This window comes from Marmota marmota, unplaced genomic scaffold, assembly GCF_001458135.2.
Source record: "Marmota marmota marmota unplaced genomic scaffold, marMar, whole genome shotgun sequence".
Lineage (NCBI taxonomy): Eukaryota > Metazoa > Chordata > Mammalia > Rodentia > Sciuridae > Marmota > Marmota marmota.
The window spans coordinates 30,461,514-30,481,656 of NW_026000026.1; the positions used below are offsets into that span (position 1 = coordinate 30,461,514).

Genomic DNA, 20,143 nt, shown 5'->3' on the forward strand with positions numbered 1-20,143 from the left:
GGCGGGGGTGGGGGGTCCAGAACAAATTCAAATGAAGGCAAGCCAGGGACAAGTAAATGAGGAAATGCCCTTATCCAGGGAAGGAAATTAGAAGGTAGTAAAAATGCAGGTGGCCCTTGAAGAATGGGGAAGGTGGGGGGCAAATTTGGGGAATGGGCTGGTGCTTGGGAGATAGGGACCTGTGAGACACACAAGAACTCCATAAGCCACCTAGAGGGGCCTGGTCTGTGTCACAGGTGACATGGAGCAGATTCAAGCTTGGGAAGATTAAAACGACACAAAGTAAGTGTGAGGACAGAACTGCTCCCACATGGGGCTGTGCATTCCTGCGGGAGTACAGGAGGCAGAAGCATCCAGGGTCAGAGGCACAAAGTGCAGTTCCTAGGCACAGGCTCCCCCCACCAGCAACCTGCTTAGCTGTCAACTCTCAGGGCTGGTTCCGGGGCCTTCTTTATCAAGTCACATTTTGGGTTTTCTAAATAACCTTTTATGCTGTTACCACGTTAACTGCTACGGTACTGTGGTTCATTTTGGTGTCTTGATTTTGAGATGGTATTCTTATTTTGTTTTTACAGATTGAGCATCCCTAATCTGAAAATCCAAAATGCTCCTAATCTGATATTTTTTGAGCATCATCATGACAAAAAGTGCACTAAAAATATTATATAAAATCACCTTTCAAGCTCTGTTTAAGGTTATAAAACATAAAAGAAACTTCATGTTTAGACTTGGGTCTCATCCCCAGTACATATTATTAGGATATGCAAATATTCCAAAATCTAAAAATTATTCAAAATCCAAATACTTGGGCTGATCCTAAGCACTTTGGAAAAGGGATATTCAATCTGTACTATTTTTCAGAAAGTGTTTTTTATTTTCTCAGTCTCTTTACTTTTTTAACCTCTTACCCTTTGTCCTTATTATGATTTCTAAAATCTTTTTTTTTTTTTTTTTTTGGTACCAGGGATTAAACCCAGGGGTACTTTACCACTCAGCCACATCCCCAGCCCTTCTTATTTTCTACTTTGAGACGGAATCTTGCTAAGTTACTGAAAGTCTCATTAAATTGCTGAGGTGGTCTCAAACTTGCGATCCTCTTGCCTCAGCCTCCCAAATCACTGGGATTACAGGTATACCTTAAAGCTGTTATTTCATCTCTACCTTTAACTAGAACTTTAAATTTGTTCTGTTACTTTATAGCAATTTTTTTCTAAACCTTGGCATTGCTGACTTTCAGAACAGAAACCTGAATGTTAACAGTCAATCCAAGTAATTCTTAGCATACCAAAGACTGTGAACTGCTGCTCTTGATATTTGAAAACCTGCCTTTGAATTGATCCCCATCACTGGGGAGCACACAGGATGACGTCTCTGGAGCTGGTTTTTCATCCTGGAGAGCTGGGGCAATTCACCAGCTCTCAAAGCCCGGGACTGCTCTGAAGAGGAGCCCTATGTGCGCCTCACGACTGTCGTTCCAGTGAGAGGCAGCATCTCACGCGCAGCTCACGCAGTGCTCCTACTGGTGCTCACCTTGGGAGCCACCTGCATGTGCTAAGGAGGCTTCCTCCCACCTGTGCTCCTATGCCACCTCCTGACTGCCTCACCAAGTGACTTTTAATCTCACAGGTATGTTTATGAACCATGCACATTCTTTTTTTGAAACAGGACAGATATATATATATATATAAGTATACACTTAAACCCCATATGATCTGATGAGAATGTTCTTTTAGAAAGACTAAACTTTAAAAATAGCTTGACAGGGAAATGAATTGGCTCAACCTGACCAAGCTCAGGCTTCAAGTCTAAAAAAAAAATCCCAATGCTGGATATAGAATCTTCACAAGAGAACAATGGAATGTGTTAACAACCACTGGCTCATGTGAGTCATTTTAGGGGCTGGGGTCTACAAAATGCTACATGTGACTCCAGGTGATACCTCAGCCAGAGATCATATTATCTGTCCCACAGTGTCACCCAACACTCAAATTATAACTTAAGATCCATCTTCCGGCCAATTGTGACTATCAACTTACCTCTGCAGCTGTGACTAAATTAAAAAAGATTATGTCCACCCATTAAGCGATTATCTAAATTCCATCATGCTTGAGCAGTTTGCTCCCTAATCTCCAGGTCTCGCTCTCTGGTCTTTTCATTTTGGCAGTGCTGGTACGAAGCAGCTCGGTACTTGCCTTTCTCAGAGCTGCCCTCAAATCCTGGCTGCCAAAACTCAAGCTTGGCAAGAACCCTTGTCCAGGATTTCATCCTAGTAGAGCCCAAAGAACCAACTAGCTAATCTGAGAAGGGAGCTGTTGATCTGGGTTGATGACTGTCCTCTGGGGACAAGGCCTTCCTTTTCTATAGTCTAATCCTCTAATGACCAGAACAGCCAGACTCTTAGGAGACAGTCTGGGACAAAAGAGGCTTTTCATGTTGTAGAGCCTTCTGACTGTTTCCCACCCCTTAAAGGAAGGCACTCCTGGGCTCCTGATCTCTCTGGCCACCTGGATACTTACACGGGTATGGTACCTTGAACCACGGTGCTACCAGGAGCACACCCTGCCTGGCATCTGTGCGTGCATAGAAGCCATACTTGGTGCTGTCAGGAGGGAAGACGTCTGTGACCGTGAAGATAAAGCAGAGAAGCCAGGACACGAGGATAGCCAGGATTATCTGAAGTGGTCAAGGGGAGAAGTTTGTCAGGATAATGGAGCTCGTGGCTATTGACCACACAACCTTTCCTACAGTGAAACCACCACACCTCAGAACCCACCACCATCAGTATTTTGCAGACCCACTCCCTGAATGGAACTGCACTGAGAGCACCTTTATGCAGGTAAATTCACTTTGCTTTCCGAAGTCTTGTTAGTCAAGAATGACAATATGCTTGTGGAGGCCACACAGGGCCAAATCTCAGTCCCAAAGACAGTGAGTGTCCTCCTCTTGACACCACTAAAAGGATGGAACTGTAACTTGAACAGCTTCTAAACTTCAAGGCCAAGATGACTGGGCTGGTCATAAGTACCCCAATATCTCCCCCAGAAATGATCACCCTCAGGAGGACCTGCTTATAACACAGACTTTCCTTCACCTAAATATCTACACACGAACTAAGGCAACACTGTCGGGGTTTTTTTTTTTTTTTAAAAAAAGCCAACTACTCACGGGGAACATTTTGAAAAGCTGTAACTTGTATGCAGTCCACCCTTTCTTGGATTTGTAAATCGGGAGAGGAAATTTAACATTTCTGGCATATTGAGAAAATAGTAATACAAGGAAAATTGTCCTAAGGAAAGAAAGAAAGAAAATAAATGAGGTTAAGGTTGCTATATCCTTAAAAAAAAGCCTAAAAAAATGACTATGTGTTCAACTCATTTAACCAGAGAGTTGTTAGCCCTCTTTGCTACAATTTGGAAATCATATCTATCACCTGGGGGAAGATGTCACAGCTCACTTACCTAGCATTTTTTGATATAGAAATGAAAATGCAATGTTAAAGCTTTGTTTAAATTTTCCCAGAAAGAGTACGAAAACACAAAGAATATACACATTGAGGGGAAAACTCACAGTATATCAGGGAAAGATGCCAGATACTACATATCTAACAGTATATTTACAACTAGGAATTAACTAAAAAACCAAACTGAGAAAATACCATGAGCATGTGCACATACACGCTACCAGGTGAGAAGGATGTGATCCAAAATGCTCAAGGGGACTGACTTCGGAAAATATGATATGTGACTACTTTTTCCTACTTTTAGGCATTTTCTGATTTATACACAACAAGTACAAATTACTTTTAAAAAGCAAAAAGTGAAACTTCAATATTTAAGAAACTACATTAGGTAGAATCAGTGATAATATTCTGAGAGGTATGTGTGTGCAGGACATTACATTAAGGCTTTTCTATGCATATCTCAGCTTTATGGAGTGGTTTCCAGATCCTCCTTTTATAAAGACACAACGCCAGTGGTCCAAGATCACACGGTGAGGTTTGCAGGGTGTAGGACCAGGATGGCAGCAGAAGCCCTTTATCCCTAAGCCAGCGTCGCTGAGTGCTACACAGAAGGCAGGGATAGGCAGCGACCTCCCTACAACAGGAAGCTGACACTTCCTCATCAGTCTGATGTCCCCATGTGGCTGGCAAGTGTGGGACCACTTCTCATGCTCTTGGGTAGACATCATCACCAAAATAATACAGGCAAGCAATGATGTGCCTAATCACCCAAGGAGGTGCCTAATCCTCCACTTGGACTCACTCTTTCACTCATAACCTGAGGTAGAGTTGGCAGGAATCATGGGTTCTCAAAGCTTAGCTTAATTATTCCTGGGCACTGCTCCAATTGGCAAGATGGAATTATTAGCTCCACTGACAGCTAGGCAAGCACAGCTCCCTTGTCACATTCCTATTGAGATGCAGACCAAAGCTTGGCTGGAGAACAGATGTGTGTGTGTTCCACAGGCCTCCTCGCCTGTCTAGACACTTGGGTGAACTGGTGAGCCCTCAGAAGTGTCTGACAATACCAGCTCAGCTCAAGGTGGAAACATCATGGTGTCCAAGTTATTTCAATTCCTCTGGGACAGTGCAGTCTAACAAAAAACCAATATAGCAATGAGAGATGTTAAAACTGACATTATTTTAAGTTTAGACCTATGTAAAATTTTCATTTTTTTAAAAGAAAAGCTACTTATTTGTTTCAAAGTAATTAATACTATGAAATCCAAAACACACCAAGTTTGGTGCTATTATTGTTTCAGATGACACCCACCTGTGCTAAAGTGCTCACTCTTCAAAGCACATTTAAGAGGGGATGGGGGACACAGACAATCCAGAAAAGACACCCAGATCCCAGGCCCCACCATGTGTCAACTCAAATTAAATTAAAAAAAAAAATTTTTTTTTAGCTGTAGATGGACACAATACCTTTATTTAATTTATTTATTTAAATGTAGTGCTGAGGATCAAACCTAGGGTCTCATACATGTTAGGCAAGTGCTCTACTAATGAGCTACAACTGTAGCCCCTCAACTCAAATTAAGTGAGCAGATCAGGCAGATAGACACACTTGTTTTCTTCCTACTACAAAGCCATCTACTTCTATATTATTTTTATCCTCAAATGCATGAAGTAGGGAGCAGGCATCTGCTTGACAGGGAGACAAGAACAGAGGCTCAGAGTGGGGGCATGCTATGCTCACAAAGAAAAAGGACAAAGGTCTCAGCCCAAGTCCTCAGGCTGTGGTACGCCTACTGCCCTGGGTGCTTTACATGTTATCTTTACATTTCACCTTACATTTACATGTTGCCTTTTATTGATCTTTCTTTTACTTTAATATAAGGCAAGTGATGCACTGTAAACTGTAGAGAAAATTTAAAGGCAGATAAGCAAAATCAAAGAGACAAAATTCTGAAGCTCACTCATAATCCATTAGGTGATAAAAAACATTTAACACTCCCATCTATCCAAAAGGGCTTTTATTCTCTGGATATTCATGGGAGGCTGGACACTGGGATCAAAAAAGATAGGTGACCATTGGCTGCCACCATCTTTGGGGCAAGGAGGTCATTATCTAACCCAACCTGGGAGCATACTTTATAGGCTGCTTCTTAACCAGTTTTTAGCACTTACTAATGCCAAGAACACCTTTACACTTCAATATATGGTGTAAACTATCAGTGCCTGAATGGCTGCTTAGCTTAGCATTCCATTTAATGGGCATCTTGTCTAGCAATTTCTGTATACATGACAACGGAAACAATGTGAACAATGATGTAAGCCCACCCAAAGAGACCAAGAATGTCCATTTGCTACTCACTGCAACATGGGGTCTTATCATACTTTTAAATGCTTGCCAATTTCAACAACTTAAAAAATATCACTTATTTTAATATTCATTTTGATATTCATTCTTTATGCATAAGGATACATATTTCAGCATATGTTTACAATAGCAAATGGCTTAAACAGCATGCATGAATATCAATTGGGGAATGGCTACATAAATTACAGCCCATTCATACTTAATTAGTGTACTTTTAGAATGAATCAGACCCATCTAAAAACACTATCTCGGAAAGGTGAGCCCCCAAAGAACAAACTACAAAATAATCTGATGTCAACACAATACATGTGCATGTTTATATTGATCTGCATGAAAACAAAAAAATATGGAGGAATAAACATTGAATTACAAGTTATCATGAGGGGTTGTTTCTCAGAGATAGGTGAGTGGGAAGACTTGCTCTATGTTAGATTTCTCTGTTTAGTAACTTAATTACTTAATTTCAAATTAATAGAACTAAGTGAAATGGAGGGGTCTAGGGAGCAGTGGGTATAGGTGAAAAAAGACTGCTCCAGAGTGTTTGGTGACAGAACATGGGCCATTAAACTAATCTCTCCTCTTTTGAATAGTTTGAAATTTTTCATAAGAAAAGCAAATTTTTTAAAAATTAATTTCTTAGGAAGAATACTGTTCCTATTAAAGATATATGCACTGTGCTGGAAATGGCAGTCACAGATGTGTTACCCTTACTAACCCTGGGGATATGTCCTTAAATGCTGACTGTTGGAGCAAACCCACACTTGCACAACTTGGTCCACTCTCACTCCTAACAAAGTTGGTGTAGATAACATACATTTTGATAACTAGGAAAGATAAACCTTCTTACATGTAATTAGCTATTTTTATTTCCTTTTTTGCTTTACAGCTGCTCATATTGTATCATTTAACCATTACTCCACTGGGATTCTGTCTTTTAAACTTTATGAATTAAGGACATTAGCCTTTCTGAAGAATTTGTCTTCTCAGATTCATTTTAGATTGCTTCAGTGTTGTTGTTTTTTTTAATATTTTTTAGTTGTAGATGGATACAATACATTTATTTTACTTATTTTATGTGGTGCTGAGGCTCAAACCCAGTGCCTCACACATGCTAATAAGCAAGCGCTCTACCACTGAGCTACAACCATAGTCTCTGTTTCATTGGTTTTTGATATGCATTTTAAATGCAGCTGTGGTGAAATCTATCAAATTTTATCTTTTCAGTATCTTTTAAAAAAATATTTCTCACTTTAGGATTAAATATTTATGTAGTTTTTTTTCTAGCACTTTTTTCCATATTCATATTTTTATATATACGCATTTATTAACATGTGGTGCTGAAAATCAAACCCAGTGCCTCCCATGTGCTAGGCAAGTGCTCTACCACTGAGCCACAGCCCAGCCCTTTTCTAGTTCCTCCATTTAAGTGTTTAATTCAACTGAAATGTAATTGTTATAAACTAGGAATCTTTTTTTCCAAATAATTATCTAATTTTTCCTACATAATTCTTCCACTCCTCACTAGTTTCAAGTATGTCACCTTACACTAAATATTTTTTAGTGTGTCACAGTGGTTTTTTAGTCATAAAAACTTATTGAAAAAATACACTATGGACCCATGATAAATTTTAATAGATTGTCTGATATTTAATCATTCTTGAATTCCTGAAATGATACATAATGCACTATTCTTTCAATTAAGTATGGGCAGTGCTGGATTCTCAGGCTCTTTTCTGGGAAGAGTCTTACAAATTTGCGTCTTAAAAAATCCCAGGGAACCTTACAGTAGACAAAGATGCTGAACTTTAGCATTCTACCTGAACATATATGAACCCAGAACTCTTTGCCTGGAACATCCTCCAAAACCACCAGTCAACTCTGGGTTTTTTTCCTTAACATAACCCTAGAAAGGAAAAATGAGAGCCAACAGTTCCTCTGTATTATTAGCTCAGTTAGGTTTCACCATTAAAATAAAATCAGGACATTTTCCTTCTTTCTCAAAGCTCTAGAACACTATAAACAGGAATTCTGTCTTCCCTGAAGATTTAATACACTCGATGTCAACTATTTGGGCCAAAGCTTTCTTAGGGATCATTCTTGATTGCTACGGTGGACATGGGCTTTCTCCACTCCCAGGGCCTCCCACACTCACATGGTGCTTACCAAGCACCTACTTTGTAACAGAAGGTGGACCAGGTGCTGGGTGTGCCATGGAACTGGCCCACAGCTGCCCTCAGGTGACATCCCAAGGACAAACGGGTCTTGGAAACCAAAAATCACAAGAGCAGAAATGAAAAATCCCACCGAAGGATTAATAGGTACAGTTGAGGAAAGCAGAGGAGAAAAACGACAAGATAGAAAAGGACAGAGAAGTGGAAGAATCCAGGAGATCCAACATCCTAGGAGTTCTAGAAAGAAATGAGCAGGAGTGGAGGGGAGGCAGACATCTGAGAAGGAATTCAAATTTCCCACCTCTGCCTGTCGGAGCTCTCAGAGAAAGGCCCCCAAGCACCAGGCCAAGAGATGCAAACAGACTCACCAAGAGGCAGCAGGTGAGGTTTCAGATGTTGGGACAAGACCTAAAAGCTTCCAGAAGTCTAGCTGTGTCCAACTGGAGTTTCAAAAGGAGGGGACAGAGGAAGAGGCCTGGAAGACACTAATGGATAAGCATGTTACAGGACTGGGAATGGTCAGGAAGGGAGAGGAGATAAGCTGGAGAACAGTGAGGAGTCCGTGGCTGAGGGTGGGCCATAGAGCAGTGAAGGCCTGGAGAGGAAAACAGACCCAGGGTTTGCTATGGAGTCAAGTGTAAGACCCGCTATATGTGGGGAATGGAGGAAGGGAAGAGTCAAGGACGTCACTAGGGTTTCTGGCATAAGCAACAGGGAGCGTGTCAGTTTGAGCTGTCTTGTGAAATATCAAGCAGAGACAGCAAGTTGGGCACTGATTCTGGAAGTCCGGAGTTCAGAGGTCTGAGCTACAGGTTTATGTGAAATCTCTGGCGTGGATAGGATGAGCTCTAAGAAATGTGGCTTCTCAGTATTTCAACTCATGCATAAGAGATTTGGTGTGACTCACAAGGTGAGAGCTGGTGGTGCCTCCATCTTACCTCTCATCAAAGCTTATGCCTTCTGGACCTTCCCTCTCCACATCACTGTCACATCTGCCTTTGTGACACTGGCTATATGTCACTTCCCAAACTCTAAGAAAACCCTTCAACTATTCCCAAGCATGAATCAAAGTTTAAAATGTCAGAACATTCTTCGTTTTTTTTTTTTCTTTTTTTCTTTTATTACGGCTTTCTGAAGTCTGTGCAAACGTTCCAAATACTCTCAAAGGTTCTCATAGCAGTAGTGGGGGAGAGTCTGCCTGACCCCACTTGGGTGCGTTCAGAACACTTACAGCATGGCGATGCCCCAGTGCTTTCCTGCTCTCTCTCCTGCTGCCTGGAAACCAGAGAGCCCAATGAGGGCCACTGTGGGCGTGATGGTCAGGGGCCCGATGTACCTCAGCAGAGCTCCAGGCAGGCCAAGAAGTCCGATGACCACTTCTATCAATGAGGACATGATGATGGCCCCCTGGATCTGAAATAAGAGAAAATACAACATGAGAATGAGCAGCTTGGATGTCAAACACTCGGAATGTCACCTGTAACCACAACTGACAATTCTGCAAGGCAATAAGTTATTATAATGTAGGCACAATAGCTAAAAAATTCCTTGGGAACCCACAAAAAAAACTTCAGTGGAGGTACCAAGGTCTAGAAAACTTGAGTATGACATCGGCAATGTTAGAAAATTATAGAAAGGGGCACTGAACACAAAGCCAGCTTGCCTTTTCCAAATGAAAATAAATGAAATACACAAAATGTATGATTCTCGTTTAAGAAGACATTTCCAAACCAGCCTTATAGGAACACTGAGGTACTAAGAGTACCACACTGGCTTTAAAGAGCGAAACCCAGGGCTGGGGCCACAGCTCAGTGGTAAAATGCTTGTCTAGCATACTCAAGACCCTGGGTTCAATCCCTAGTACCACGGGGGTTGTGGGGGTGGGGGGGACACGACATTTAAAAGACAATATCACTGACAAAACTTCTAGAGGAATGGCTCTATCCTGCAGAATGGCCATATCCAGGCTAATTCTACTGATCTCGTGAGCCTGGGAAGATATGTATACACTGTCAGCTGTTCTTCATGTCTGGAGTCTGCCACACACTGCTTGGTTCAACAGCACTTTAGTAGACAAATATCTTTACTTCTTTCAACAAACACAGGCAAATGCTGAGGGCAGAACAGCCAATTCTGCTGCCTGTGACAAGCCTGGGCAGCTCCTCCAAGTGAGCCGTGAGCCTCAACTTACTAGAGGGTGTGCGTGGGCAGGTCTGTGGGTCTGCAAGAGGAAAGAACAACACTGTCTGGTGGCACGAAGCCATGGAGTAAATTTAGTTTAACAACAGGAATAAACATCTCAGTAACTGAAGAGAAAAAGGAAGACTTGGTAAAGCAACGGTGCTTTCTTGGGCACGCCCAGCACGGGAGCCGAGAAGAAGAAACACGGAGAAGCTGCAAGCCCGTGGCGCGGGTCCTTTACCTCGCGGATCCGGGGGTACCAGATGTGCTCTGTGTGCAACAGCTCAGCTGTCCCGTTGGCAACTGAAACATCTTGAAAACAAAAACAAAGACAAAGTTTTCCTTGTAGTGACGGCGATATTTCACAGGACATACTCATTTTACCCTTTAAGAGGAATTTTCTCCCTGTTTTAAGTATATTTGTGACATTACCCATCCCTAGAATTCAACCTACAACAGAAGGGCTTATCACACTGCAAAGTGGAGTCCCCAGCACTAATTTAATCAATGTACTCATCTTCTGAGAGCTCCCCAACGTGTCACAAACTGACTGAAGTGGTGCTACCCATTACTAGACCAGCTTCACACAGAAAACCAACCTTTGCAAGCAACTAACTGAAATGCCCGATGGCAAGGTGGCTGGACTGAGGTTGTAAAAACCTAGATAAAACAGAGGGTCTTTTCCAGTTCCTAAATCAAACTAATGGTCACAAACTAACTCCTAGGAGCAACAAAGGAAATGAAGGCTGAAAAGTTTGGCTCCTAGAACCTTAAAATGTAACTATTTTGAGAGTACCACAGGTCTCAGTCTGATTTCCCAAACGTCCCTGTCTTTTCCTGTCCTTATTGGGTACCTTAAGGATCTTTGCAATCACTAAGAAGGGGGAATGAAAGTCATTTGCAGAAAACCACAGTAGCCAGATCCTTAAAAAGCAAAGATGTTTCAGAGAAGGGATGCTGACGCAGCAAGAGCGGTAACTACTGGTGGGTCATAAAATCCACTGAAAGAGACAGGCAGGAATATAGCAGATATTGTTCTATTCCAGTCCCATATTTATCAATTTCATTAGCATAGAGAAATGAGGTCATTCCTGGTCCTTATTTGCTCTAGGGTTAGGGATGAACGAGTGGATAGAAAGAGAGAGAGAGACACGGTCCACAGACTGGAGTGTTCTAAGCTGTTTGGGGGTTGGTGTGTTCTGCACCTAATTCCAGAAGGAGTGAACGCTGCTGAGGGCAGTATGTCCAGGCCTCCCTTTTATCACCTGCATTAAAGGACCCCAATGACATATGTGGAAATAACTGCAATTACCTGTGGTGTTACATTTCCATTTATCTAAAGACAGGATGGCTCGAGCAGGGGCCAAAAATGCAAAAGCACTGGCCTGAAACAGGGGTAACCTAAAAGAAACGAGACCAAAACCATGATCACGGCATCGGGAACTACTGAGGTACTTCACTATTTGACAGCTTAACAGTCTTTTCCATAGACACACAGCACATGAGTAACCGCAGGCACACCTGAAAGAAAGAGCCCCCATCTGAAAAGAACTCCTATGGCCCCCAGCCAGGGCCACTGGCTTCTCCATCCTCCCCTCCTACTGTTCTGCACCAAGGCAGCTTTAGGGGAGACTCTGGGGGGCCCCTGTGGTGGTGCCAGCACCCCAACACCAGCCCCTACCATCACCACCTTTCCCCTCAAGGGTGGGGGCCATCTAGCCTTTGACCTTCCCTCTTTCCTGATGAGCTTGTGGGCTGCCTATTAAACATCAGCGTACATCTGCTATTTCCCCTCCTCCACTGCTCTTGCAAATTCTTATGGATTATCACTAGGAAAAAAAAAAAATCTACCTTCCCCTGGCATTCCATTTTGTGAGTCAAGAACCATCGTAGTCATAAAAAGTAAGTCTTAAAATCATATTAGTGATCTAGATGTGTCAAGGAGAAAAAAGCTGTAAGTTACAAAGTAATGGCATTACTGCTTAATCATAAAAAAAAATACTCAACAGTGTTCTAACACATTTTTAAAGGGCCCAGAAAGCTAAAAGAGTCTCCATTAAAATTTCTGACCACATCATCAAATTAAGTGCAAAGATTCTCAAAGTTGTCATTTGATTGTATTTTAGATAATTCATATTGACTTTATGAATAATTTAGGTTGGCACCAAGAACTTAATCACTGTTTTTCACATTATTTAGGGGGTAAAATGTAAAACTGGTTCCTTCTGTTTGCAGAGACCGGAACTACCAGACATCCAAATCCTTAAATGACTTGGTCAGCCTGGCCAGTGAAACAGCAACTGGCCTGAGAAAAGGAAGTGGCTCTGGCGGAAGGACAAGCAGCTGTTTTCAAAGTCCAGAGCCCAGCACACTCCAGTCTGAGCCAGATGAGGGTCAAGACTCTTTTGTCACATTTTAATCATGCAATAAAATCAATTGAGAGTAGGCAGGATGCCAGCTTTAAGGCAGAGGTGAGCCACGTAGTACAAACCAGATGCACTGCTGACAGCCACTCCCACGGGCACGCCCTCCACATACATCCAGTTGTGACTGCCTGCCAGAGGGGCCTGGAGCACAGAGCTATGGAAGTGAAAGTGAAGGCCACCCAAAGTGAGAATGTATATCAAAGGGAAAACATCATTTGACTTAAAAAAATCCCTTAAACACAAATTTTCAGGATAAAGGAGGTGAGCATGTCATCTCCAATGGCCCAGAGAATATCTGTTTTACCACAGTTTCAGGTTTCAAGCAAGTCCCCCAGGGGTATTATAACATGAATAATGAGTTGCATTTAAAGACCTTGTCCTAAGGACCATGGACATCAGATGGCATTGGTGACTCCCTGGAAGTCCAGAAGTCGAGACTGGCTCTGGATTCTACTCCTCAAAGCTCAGTCTGAACCTGATTTTGGCACCTTTTAAGACAAGCATTTTATGATTTAATCGGGACAAAAGGCCCTAAGAGCACTGCTGCACAGAACCTCACTCACTGGCTGGGACCCTGGTTCCCCTGGGAGTAGGAAACAAAAAAAGGTTCCCAAGAGGAGTGGGAAGAGCTGCCCCTGCCGACATCACACGTCCACTATCAAGGTGGGCACACTACCTGCACAGGCTGGTGACAGCCAACAGGCAGTGTGGGCCTAGAACTGGCAGCACAAACCAGCACCCTGACTGCAACGACCTCAGGAAGTTCCAAGAGCGTGTGCACACATTCAAAGGGCGCTTCCCTGGATCACAGTTAACAGCTGACTTTGGGAGGAAAAGAGGGAAGCTGACAGTGACAGCATGAAGCTGGCTGATCCTCGGCTCTTGGATCTGACCCACAGATCCCGACTCAGAATCTCTGGTGGGGGCATCAGATTCACATTCTGAACAATTACCTCTAGGTGAGGCTGAACCTGCCAACCGTGAGAGACGAGGGATATGTCATTTTGTCACATGATAAACATTTCTTAGTTATCTGCTTGTCACAGGCATGATTAAAAGCAGATACGACAACAGAAAAAAACCACCTGAGCCCTTGAGGGGTTCCTGCTATGTGAAGGAGATGCTGACTGTGGCCACACAAAAGGCAGCAGCGTATATGGTGCCACTTGCTGCGGGGCTCTGTGGGAACAGTCCCTTAAGCTGACCTTAAAGAACAAGAAGCACTTTGTCATATCTGTAAGGGGCTATGAATATTCCAGGCAGAGGAGAGAGGTACAAATCGAGAGCCGCATGACAGACCCAGGAGCCACAGATATTTTACTGAGGGGGAAGGCACAGGGAGGGACAGAGTGAAGGTCAGAGGGGATGGCAGCCAAGGCCTTGTGCTCTTCCTACAGGCAAGAAGAGTATTGAAGGGCCTTGCTCTGAAAGGATCTCTGTAGGAATCAGGGACAGATGACCTTAACCTGGAAGCCATCCTCAGTTTTGAAGGAACCAAACCACACAGAACAGTCCGACAAGCTGTGGCATGATTCCATGCGTGGTTCTTGCCCCACTGATTCCCGCCCAGCCTTTGTGTTGGCTCAGGTGAAGGACCAGTCAGGCTCAGGTCCCACATATCCCTTGGCCTCTTATTGCTCCCTTCTGTGCTGCCGCTGGACTGACACAGTCCCCATGGTAACCTGCCCATCACACCCTTGAGGCTGAGATGACCTTGACAAGAGGAGGTGTGCCCCTTTCACCCACCATCTTCTCCCCAGAGCCAACAAACACTTAATAAAACGTTCTTTGAAAGGAATTTTGTTAAATTAGAAGAGGTAGCTGGGTGCAATGGTGCATGCCTGTAATCCCAGCTATTTGGGAGGCTGATAAGAGATTCGAAAGTTCAAGGCCAGCATCAGCAATTTAGCAAGGCCCTATGCAAAGGCTGGGGATATGGCTCAGTGGTTATACACCCGTGGGTTCAATCCCTAGTACCAAAAAAGGTCAGAGGTTAAGTCTTCCTGATGTGTTGATTTTAATTGCAAACTGGGGAAAGGGCACTACTTAGATCAAAAGTACTCAAAAGAGAGGAAATGTACATGAATGAATTTCACAGTAAACCCAGACACAGATTCCCTTCTGGTTCCATCAGAGAAAGAAAGGTCTTAAAAAGTTTAAAAGGCACTGGATCCTATGAGAATCACCAAAGGTGCAAAATATTGAAATTCTTTAATGAAAATGAATGAAACAAAAACAAGACTCAGTACCACAGAGAGTACTCTGTGCCTGGCTTCAAGTAGCCACAAGAGCAACCAAAGTTGGCACAAAACCTTTCACTGCAAAATAAATACCTACTTGAGTCTGGACTGCAGGGCAATTTTAAAACAATAATCTCTATGTGACATAGGCAAGTTTGAGAAGCTATAGTTTCATCACTGAATCAACCACCAGGAATGTGTATTCTAAGTACCACTGAAAAAAGCAGAACGGAATGGGTCAAAGAAAACAACTTTTATTCTTAATCGATAACATTTTCCGATTATTTCTCATCACCATCAGCTGAAAGGTGGCGCACCTAGCATACTTCACCCAAGCACTTTGGCAGGCATCTCTTAAGAACAAGCATATTCTTCTACATCACCATCTTTCCTTTACCGTGTTCAAGAAAAGTAACAATAACGTAATCTAGTATTCAGGCATATTTAAATATCTTATGCACCCCACCCCCCCGCAAACACACATACCTGATCCCATCCAAGTTTCTACATCATGTGTCATATTCAGGGCGAGGCTACACATTTATAGCAAGGAGACAACACAAGTGTCACATCAGGGTACCTTTCATGTCAAGATGTTCCATAGGTAAGAATGCCTGGTTAGGATAGTGGCCACTATACCTCTTAATTTGAATAAATAAGCAATCTGTAGAGTGATTCTTGGTGTGACTATTACCACTAGCTGTATAGTCTAATGGAGGGGGATTTTAATATTATGATTTTATCATTCCATCTACATTTATTAATTGGTATCCTTTTGTAAAGGAGAGATTTCCTTTTTATCCCATTTTTTTTTCTTCCTCTTTCTCTTTCCAGAACATCCCTATAGACTCATGAATTTCTTTTTATTCAAAGTTTTATAAAATTTACTGCCATGACTTTTTTGGGGGGGGAAGGGTGAACAGGGATTAAATTTAGGGGCACTCACCCACTGAGCCACATCCCCAATCCTATTTTGTATTTTATTTAGAGACGGGTTTCACTGGGTTGCTTGGCACCTCACTATTGCTGAGGCTGACTTTGAACTCGGGATCCTCCTGTCTCAGCCTCTCACGCTGCTGGGACTATAGGCATGCGCCACAGCGCCCTGGCGGGCTGTTCTTAATAAAATGGTCCTAAACTTGATAGTACTATCAACTATTCCAGGTCAAGGGTTTGTTAGCATAAAACAGAAGGCTGTTCAAGCAGGTTCTTGTCCCTTTTGACAGGGATCCCCACCCTCCATCATTCTTCAAACACATTCCTGGTTTTCTGGCACAATATGGCCTTGTCATTTCCTCAGCTCCTACCCTTCAGTCACAGCTCCTCCAGGGAGCCCTGGTTAATTACAATGGAGGAGGGTGGCTGGGAACAAAGATCTGGGCTCTAGGAGGGCTTACTGCCACCAATGTGTCGTAGTTTCTTGGCCCTTGAGTGTAGTAAGTGCAAATGCCATGCTGTTCTCATCAGATCGTGATGATATCTGCAACCTATTCCAATAGAACTGGGCCTATCTTTCTTTCCATATTTCTCTCTCCTGTTCCTTTAGATAACCTCCTTTACAAACAAGGTATTAACAACTATTCCAGTTCAAGGGTTTTTTAGCACAAACAATTTTATTTCTGAAAAATCTAGAGAACTCTTCCAGGATGTGGCAACACCCTATCTGTGGATCACAGTGGTGGTTAGGCGACTATACACGTAGGTAGAAACTCACCCAACTACACGTTAGAAAGAACGGATCTTACTGTATGCCAGCTACCCCTCGACAGACAGGACTTTAACAAACATGTTCATCAGCTGTCTTCGGTGGGTAGACAAGATGAAATAGCCCTTAAAATATCAGTTATGCATAACAGTCTCAAAACTTAAGAGAAACAGAAAGAAGGAGCTGCCTTCCTTCCTAGCAAGCTCTGTCCTCTACTCCTCTATCAAGTTGCTTTTGCCAGTCACCCACCTAAAAAGGAGTGGTAAAGAAGTGAGCAGCATGAGGAAGAGGAGCAATGCAGAGCACAGGGAATGTGCCGGCAAGCAGCCCAGCCTTGTACAGTACTCAGCTGAGGCAGGGGTGGCTCAGGATCAAATCCATTACCATTTCTGATGATGTCTGCAACAGGTTCAGGGGTTGGTGTGGCCCCTCCCAGTCAGGGTGCTGGCTGTGTGGCCAAGGCACACCCCCACCACTACATCCACCAATGACCTACTTTATTGGGCTGTAGCCTCCCCTTCCTCCCCTGCACCCACCTGCCTCCTTCCCTTCTAGAAGACTCACTATAATGAGGGCTTACAGGCAAGTGTGGACAAACACTACCTTGTTTGAGGCTCAATAACATTTTTATTATCATTTTACATCAGAGGGAACAAGGCTTTGAGAAACCAAACAGCTTGGTCAAAGTCCCATGGCTAGTGAATGGTAAAAAGGGACCCAACACACCTGAGCCCAAAGCCTTACCTGGCTGGCCTGGGGAGTAAAATCTTACAAAGTCACCCCTCCAGGTTCTCACTGGTCTCTCATTTTAATGCACTATCCAAAATTCTTTCTTAGTGAAGGAGGTGGTAAATGTTTTATTTGGTAGAAAAAAACCCAGAACCTACTACTATGTGCCTGACAGAGCAGGATACAAAGGGCTTGACATCACCTACATGGTAATACTGGAAAAAATATTCACCCTGAATCATCCATGCCTCTAGCCCCGACTTCCAGCATACAAATAAAGGGACTACAAAACAAAACACTGAAAAGACACAATCAGACAAATTCAGACTGTGGGACACTGATGACAAGATGACTGGGCTGTCCTCTTTACAAGGATGACAATATGAAGAGGAAAAGGGTGGAACTGTTTACTATGAAGAGACACCGCAAACAAAAGCACATGGTTGGATCCTGACTTGGGGAGGCACAGGCAACAGCTATAAAAAATATTTTAGGGACAACTGGGGAAATCAAATGTGCACTGCATAGAAGATGATATGACAGGCTACTGCTCATTTCTTCAGATGTGGTAAATGTGGTTACAAGAAACCCTCACTCCTGGGAGAGTACTTAGGAGTGAGCCATCATGTTATTGGCAATTTTTTCAAAAAACAAAAACAACACATAGACAACCCCACACAAATACATATACAGAAAAAGAATGGGGGGGTCCCCAGTCTTCCCCCTCCCCATACTGCAGCCCTCCATTCTTTTAAGCTCTCAGTAGTCAGGATTAAAGGCCCCAGATTTAAAACCTTGAAGTATCCTGGACTCAGCATACCACGTGGACAAGGCCCATTCTCAGGCCCCAAGAACCTAGCAAGACAGAAGACAGGGGAACCGCCTCCTCAGACAGACAATCTGGTTAGAGACTAGGTTCCTGAACAGGCTGCAATGACTCTTGGCCCCCTCCCTTTCCCAGAAAGGAATACTGTGTGTCTAGGCATGTCTGTAATTAGCCCAAAGAGGCACCCCCGCCCCCACAACACCCAAAGTCTTATTTTGATGGAGAGGCCACAGTGATGGAGAGCCTGGAGGTAGCCCCCAAAGACAGTGGGGTTCTCCTCCAGCCATACCTAGGGGAAGGTCAGTGGGGTGAGGGAGGGGTAGGGCTGCAGAGGACTCTGCTCCTCCCTGCTGCAGGGGGTCAGTGCAGAGCTGGGAGACTCTGGGCATGGCTTGCAGGCTGTGTGACTCTGAGTTAGGGGTGCTCTGAACCCTGCCTGACCACTGAGGATTTTAAAGGCTTTGTACTAATTTCCAGAATAAGCCCCACGGGTAGCTAAAATCCACCAGAAAGAGAACTGTTAACACCTCACTAAAGGGAACTCTGGAACAGGAACAAAGACCTTGAAAGTAAAGTTGGAGGAACCAAGGTCAAAGGAGGAGAAGGAAGAGGAGAAGGTGGGAGTGGGGAGGCAGGGGGAAGAGGCACCATCCCAGAAACCACCCCGTCCCCAGCAGACAAAGGCTCTGGGAAGCTCTAAAGTCAACAGAAGTCCCACAATTGAGGCTGAGACCCACAACCTCCAAGGCAAAAAGATAATGGTCACTGGAGGGAAGGAAGACACTTCTGTGCAGGGGAGACGGCAGCGAAGGAGGAAGAGTGTCCAGCCACACTGCACCACACGATCCCTGCAGCTGTGGGGGGGGGGGTCCAAGGACAGCTGAGGGATGGTGTGTATCTTGAGGAGCAACTGTGTTGCGGCACCTTGAGGCTGGCACCCTGTGCTCAGGTTCGGGTCTGCAAAGGCATACATCTGTCTCATCACCATGGCTTCCCTATCAGTTCTGGCTATTTTTACTGGATAAATCAGGTTTCCAGGGCAGTATCCCACTCTTTACCATGGAACCCAAATTAAATGAGGAGGAGAACCGACAGCAGCACCTGCTCCCTCTAGCTTCCTTAGAATGAAGGGCCTGTGCAGAGGGGTCCCTGCACCCCAGTGTGATGAGTACAAGGTGCCAGCAAGCAGCAGCAGGAAACTACACAAACACAGAACATAAAATGCAACACGGAGAGCTACCTTAGAGTTGGAGAAGTCTTAGAAATCATGAAATCTGAACACGAGAAAACTTTCCCTTCTGCTGCTTGAAGACTGAGGACAAAACCAAACCACTCAAACCTGCACAGGTCACCTTCAGTCCTCTGCTGTGAGGCTGGCAACAAAGCTCCCTCCGGCCTATCTGCCTTTCCCTCCCACACTGTCCCAGCCTTGTAATCCCCTTTACCCCAATTGCTTATTTGATTCTGTTTTGAGCAGGAAATAATACACAAACTCATTAAAATGATAATTCACAGATTATGATGGTGTGGTATGTTATTAGAAACTAGCAGAACTAAAAGGATATTCTTCTCAGTTATTATATCCTACCACTTCCCAAAATATCTTAGGAAGCTTATAATCTACAAAAACACAATATATTAAGATAATGGCAAAATGCTATCCACAGGACACTTAAAGCAGAGTGTCTCATTTTCACAAAGGAAGCAGTAGCAGAGGTCACCAAAACAAGATCCTAATGTTGAGAAGGAAGGTCCTTCCATTTGCCACATGCTGTGAGCTGTAGCCTTGGAGGCACAGTCCCAGCAGGTGGGTGCCCTGCTAAGAAAGCCACACGGGTTCCTTGTGCCCTACTGATAACCCAAGTCCCAGCCTCTGTCTGCTCAGGGGAATCCGGTGCCAGGGCATGACTTCCTGCCTCTGCTCCTGCCCCTGTCTGAATGGAAACACCCACTCTTCATCCTTTGTATGCCAAGAGCTAGTTGAGTCTCCAGCACCTGTGTCTGCAACCATCTCTTCTGTGACTCCCTATCAACTCCCTG

The 20,143-nt window shown here is 43.8% G+C and overlaps 1 protein-coding gene across 2 annotated transcripts in view; it reads right to left on the reverse strand.

Moving 5' to 3' along the window:
* The window catches only part of Slc23a2 (solute carrier family 23 member 2), a 123,824-nt gene that overhangs the window by 17,046 nt on the left and 86,635 nt on the right, over positions 1 to 20,143 (reverse strand). For both annotated transcript variants that reach the window (XM_015482645.2, XM_015482651.2), the window contains 5 exons: positions 11,490 to 11,578; positions 10,419 to 10,489; positions 9,228 to 9,409; positions 3,166 to 3,286; positions 2,517 to 2,673 (listed from right to left, as the gene is read on the reverse strand). In XM_015482645.2, coding sequence (XP_015338131.1) covers positions 2,517 to 2,673; positions 3,166 to 3,286; positions 9,228 to 9,409; positions 10,419 to 10,489; positions 11,490 to 11,578 — 620 coding nt within the window. The remainder of the gene's footprint in view (positions 1 to 2,516; positions 2,674 to 3,165; positions 3,287 to 9,227; positions 9,410 to 10,418; positions 10,490 to 11,489; positions 11,579 to 20,143) is intronic.